Here is a 4,630-nt window from a genome sequence, read left to right as displayed (position 1 = left end):
TGGGGTGAGGAGCACCCATGGGTGGGGCTGGGGAGCAAGGAGGACCCATAGGGAGATCTATGGGGCAAGAAGAACCTATGGGAGATCTATGGGGCGAGGAGGACCCATGGGAGATCTATGGGGCGAGGAGGACCCATGGGAGATCTATGGGGTGAGGAGCACCCATGGGACATCTATGGGGCGAGGAGGACCCATGGGTAGGGATTGGGGGGCAAGGAGGACCCATAGGAGGAAGAGGATCCATAGGAGATCTATGGGGTGAGGAGCACCCATGGGTGGGGATGGGGGGGTGAGGAGGACCCATAGGACGTGTATGGGGGGAGAAGAACCCATGGAAGATGTGGTGGGTGAGGAGATAGATGGGAGATATGTGGGGTGAGGAGGACCCATGGGAGATCTATGGGGCAAGGAGGACCCATGGGTGGGGATTGGGGGGCGAGGAGCACCCATGGGACATCTATGGGGCGAGGAGGACCCATGGGTAGGGATTGGGGGGCAAGGAGGACCCATAGGAGGAAGAGGATCCATAGGAGATCTATGGGGTGAGGAGCACCCATGGGTGGGGATGGGGGGTGAGGGGGACCCATGGGACATCTATGGGGCGAGGAGGACCCATAGGACACGTATGGGGCGAGGAGAACCCATGGGAGATGTGGTGGGTGAGGAGATAGATGGGAGATCTATGGGGTGAGGAGCACCCATGGGTGGGGCTGGGGAGCAAGGAGGACCCATAGGGAGATCTATGGGGCAAGAAGAACCTATGGGAGATCTATGGGGCGAGGAGGACCCATGGGAGATCTATGGGGCGAGGAGGACCCATGGGAGATCTATGGGGTGAGGAGGACCCATGGGGAGATGTGGGGGGTGAGGAGAACCCATGGGGAGATGGAGAAGGAGAAGACCATCCATGGGGGGATGATGTTCTCCATGGGGCAAGGAGCACCCGTGGGGAGATGTGGGGGGTGAGGAGAACCCATGGGGAGATCTATGGGGCAAGAAGAACCCATGGGGAGATGGAGAAGACCATCCATGGGGGGATGTTCTCCATGGGGGATGTTCTCCATGGGGCGAGGAGCACCCGTGGGGAGATGTGGGGCGAGGAGGACCCATGGGGAGATGTGGGGCGAGGAGGACCCATGGGGAGATGTGGGGCGAGGAGGACCCATGGGGAGATGTGGGGCGAGGAGGACCCATGGGGAGATGTGGGGCGAGGAGGACCCATGGGGAGATGTGGGGCGAGGAGGACCCATGGGGAGATGTGGGGCGAGGAGGACCCATGGGGAGATGTGGGGCGAGGAGGACCCATGGGGAGATGTGGGGCGAGGAGGACCCATGGGGAGATGTGGGGCGAGGAGGACCCATGGGGAGATGTGGGGCGAGGAGGACCCATGGGGAGATGTGGGGCGAGGAGGACCCATGGGGAGATGTGGGGCGAGGAGGACCCATGGGGAGATGTGGGGCGAGGAGGACCCATGGGGAGATGTGGGGCGAGGAGGACCCATGGGGAGATGTGGGGCGAGGAGGACCCATGGGGAGATGTGGGGCGAGGAGGACCCATGGGGAGATGTGGGGCGAGGAGGACCCATGGGGAGATGTGGGGCGAGGAGGACCCATGGGGAGATGTGGGGCGAGGAGGACCCATGGGGAGATGTGGGGCAGGAGTTGGGGGTCACACTTGTGGGTCCTCACCCTTGGCCTCCAGCTCCAGCTTCTTCTTGCGGCCCCACGTGTTGTGATAGTTCTCGGCCAACTGCTCCGCCATGGCCTGGGGGGCAGAAAGGGGGGTTATGGGGAGATGTGGGGAGATGTGGGGCAGGGGACACCCCCCCCCACTTGTGGGGCAGGACCCACACACTCACCTGCAGCTCCCGGGACAAGGTGACCCCCGAGAGGTCCACGGGTTGGGGGTTGTAGCCGTGGGTAGGGTCGTAGGTGGCCTGTGGGGGGGAAAATGTGGGGCGAGATGTGGGGAGGGGGCACCCCATAGACCCCCTGGGGGTTGGGGGGTGCTTTCCTGCCCCACAGACCCCCCAGGAGTTGGGGGGCTCCATCCCTGCCCCATAAATCCCCAGATGGTTGAGGTTCTCCTTCCCCACCCCATGGTCCTCGTTGACCCCTAAGTCTCCTTCCCCACCCCATAGACCCCCCCAGGGGTTAGGGGGCGCTTTCCTGCCCCATAGATCCCCCCAGTGGTTGGGGGGCACTTTCCCTGCCCCATAGACCCCCCCGGGGGTTGGGGGGCTCCATCCCCGCCCCATAGATCCCCAGATGGTTGAGGTTCTCCTTGGTCGTCATTGACCCCTAAGTCTCCTTCCCCACCCCATAGATGCCCCCAGGGGTTGGGGGGCACTTTCTTGCCCCATAGAACCCCCAGGGGTTGGGGGGCTTCATCCCTGCCCCATAGACCCCCAGATGACCAAGGTTCTCCTTCCCCATCCCATTGACCTCCAAGCGATTGAGGTTCTCCTTCCCCGCCCCATGGTCCTCGTTGACCCCTACATCACTGGGGGGGCCCTTCCCTGCCCCATAGACCCCCAGGGGTTGGGGGGCACCTTCCCCACCCCATAGACCCCCCCGGGGGTTGGGGGGCGCTTTCCTGCCCCATAGAACCCCCAGGGGTTGGGGGGCTCCTTCCCCACCCCATAGATCCCCAGATGGTTGAGGTTCTCCTTCCCCACCCCATGGTCCTCATTGACCCCTAAGTCTTTGGAGGTCCTCCATCCCCACCCCATAGATCCCCCAGGTGTTGGGGGGCTCCTTCCCCACCCCATTGACCTCCAAGCGATTGAGGTTCTCCTACCCCACCCCACGGTCCTCTTCCCCACCCCACGGTCCTCCTTGACCCCTAAGTCATTGGGGGGGCCCTTCCCCACCCCATGGACCCCCCCAGGAGTTGGGGGGCACCTTCCTGCCCCATAGAACCCCAAAGGGTTGGGGGGTTCCATCCCCACCCCATAGATCCCCAGATGGTTGAGGTTCTCCTTCCCCACCCCACGCAACTCATTGACCTCTAAGCAATTGAGGTTCTCCTTCCCCACCCCATGGTCCTCCTTGACCCCTAAGTCATCGGGGGTGCTCCTTCCCCGCCCCATAGATGAAATCTATGGGTCTGGGGGCCCCACCTGGGCAGACTGGGAGATCTTGCGGGTCTTCTTCTTCTCCACCTTGTCCTCCTCCCCCTCGCGGGCCTTCTCCACCATCCACTCCCAGGCCAACATGGCCTTCAGCGACTCCTTGATGGGCCACCGGTAGATCTCCTTGTCCTTGGGGGGCAGATGTGGGGCGGGGTCACTTATGGGGCGGGGTGTGGGGTCACTTATGGGGCTGGGGAGGTCACTTATGGGGCTGGTGTCCCCATCCCCACGTCCCCACCATCCTCATCCCCTCGAATTATGGGGAGAAGGAGGCAGATGTGGGTCCCGTGTGGGGCTGGGAGGGTCCGTGTGGGGCAGGAACAGGGGGGTCACTTATGGGGCGGGGTGTGGGGTCACTTATGGGGCTGAGGGGTCACTTATGGGGCTGGGGAGGTCACTTATGGGGCTGGGGGGTCCCATGTGGGGCTGGTGTCCCCATCCCCACGTCCTCACCATCCCCAATCCCCTCGAACCGTGGGGAGAAGGAGGCAGATGTGGGTCCCGTGTGGGGCTGGGAGGGTCCGTGTGGGGCAGGAGCGGTGGGATCACTTATGGGGCAGGGTGTGGGGCCACTTATGGGGCAGGACCCACCTTCTCCGAGAAGGTCTTGTAGGGCCGGAGCATGGGGTGGGTCTTGGCTTCTTCATCCAGAGTCTCCCCGAAGGACCAATTGTTCTGGATCTATGGGGCAGAGGGGGGAAGTTGGGGGGCAGGTTATGGGGCAGGGGCCGCCCCCAAAGTGTGGGGCAGGGGCTGCCCCCCAAGTGTGGGGCAGGGAGGTCCCCACCTTGTCGAAGGCCCATTTCTCGTGGGTGAACTCGGCGTATTTGTTGATGAACCCGTCCAGCTTCTCGGGGATGATGACGCTATTTGGGGGGGGGAAAATGTGTGGGGCAGACCCATAGCGTGTGGGGCAGGGAGGTGTGGGGCAGGGGGGTCCTGTCCCCACCCCATATCTGCCCCCCAACTCCCCGTTTTTCCTGGAAATGGGAGTTTTTTGGGGGTTCCCCCCCTCGACTCTTGAGTGTCCTCCCCCAAGATGGTTCCTCGAGGTGTGGGGCAGACCCACAGCGTGTGGGGCAGGAGGTGTGGGGCAGGATGTGGGGCAGGATGTGGGGCAGGGTGTGGGGCAGGAGGGTCTTGTCCCCGCCCCATATCTGCCCCCCAACCCCTCATTTTCCTGGAAACGGGAGTTTTTTGGGGGTTCCCCCCTTGACTCCTGTCTCCAAGGAGTATGTCCCCCCCCCAAGGTGTGGGGCAGACCCACAGCGTGTGGGGCAGGGGATGTGGGGCAGGATGTGGGGCAGGGTGTGGGGCAGGGGGGTCCTGTCCCTGCCCCATATCTGCCCCCCAACCCCCCATTTTTCCTGGAGATGGGAGTGATTTGGGGATCCCCCCCAAGATGGATCCCCAAGGTGTGGGGCAGACCCACAGCGTGTGGGGCAGGAGGTGTGGGGCAGGACGTGGGGCAGGATGTGGGGCAGGGTGTGGGGCAG

The 4,630-nt window shown here is 63.6% G+C and overlaps 1 protein-coding gene across 1 annotated transcript in view; it reads right to left on the bottom strand.

The window, feature by feature from the left end:
- Positions 1 to 1,689: 1,689 nt before the first annotated feature.
- The window catches only part of LOC106900198 (ryanodine receptor 1-like), a gene marked incomplete at both ends in the record, with an annotated part of 8,488 nt that continues 5,547 nt past the window's right edge, over positions 1,690 to 4,630 (bottom strand). Inside the window, 5 exons of the mRNA XM_014962187.1 lie at positions 1,690 to 1,765; positions 1,860 to 1,937; positions 3,123 to 3,263; positions 3,726 to 3,815; positions 3,922 to 4,000. Coding sequence (XP_014817673.1) covers positions 1,690 to 1,765; positions 1,860 to 1,937; positions 3,123 to 3,263; positions 3,726 to 3,815; positions 3,922 to 4,000 — 464 coding nt within the window. The remainder of the gene's footprint in view (positions 1,766 to 1,859; positions 1,938 to 3,122; positions 3,264 to 3,725; positions 3,816 to 3,921; positions 4,001 to 4,630) is intronic.

The sequence above is a fragment of the Calidris pugnax genome, unplaced genomic scaffold (genome assembly GCF_001431845.1).
Source record: "Calidris pugnax isolate Ruff unplaced genomic scaffold, ASM143184v1 scaffold1544, whole genome shotgun sequence".
In the NCBI taxonomy this organism is placed as follows: Eukaryota; Metazoa; Chordata; class Aves; order Charadriiformes; family Scolopacidae; genus Calidris; species Calidris pugnax.
The sequence above is the reverse complement of the archived record's forward strand: the minus strand, read 5'-3'. Positions and strand labels throughout refer to the sequence as shown.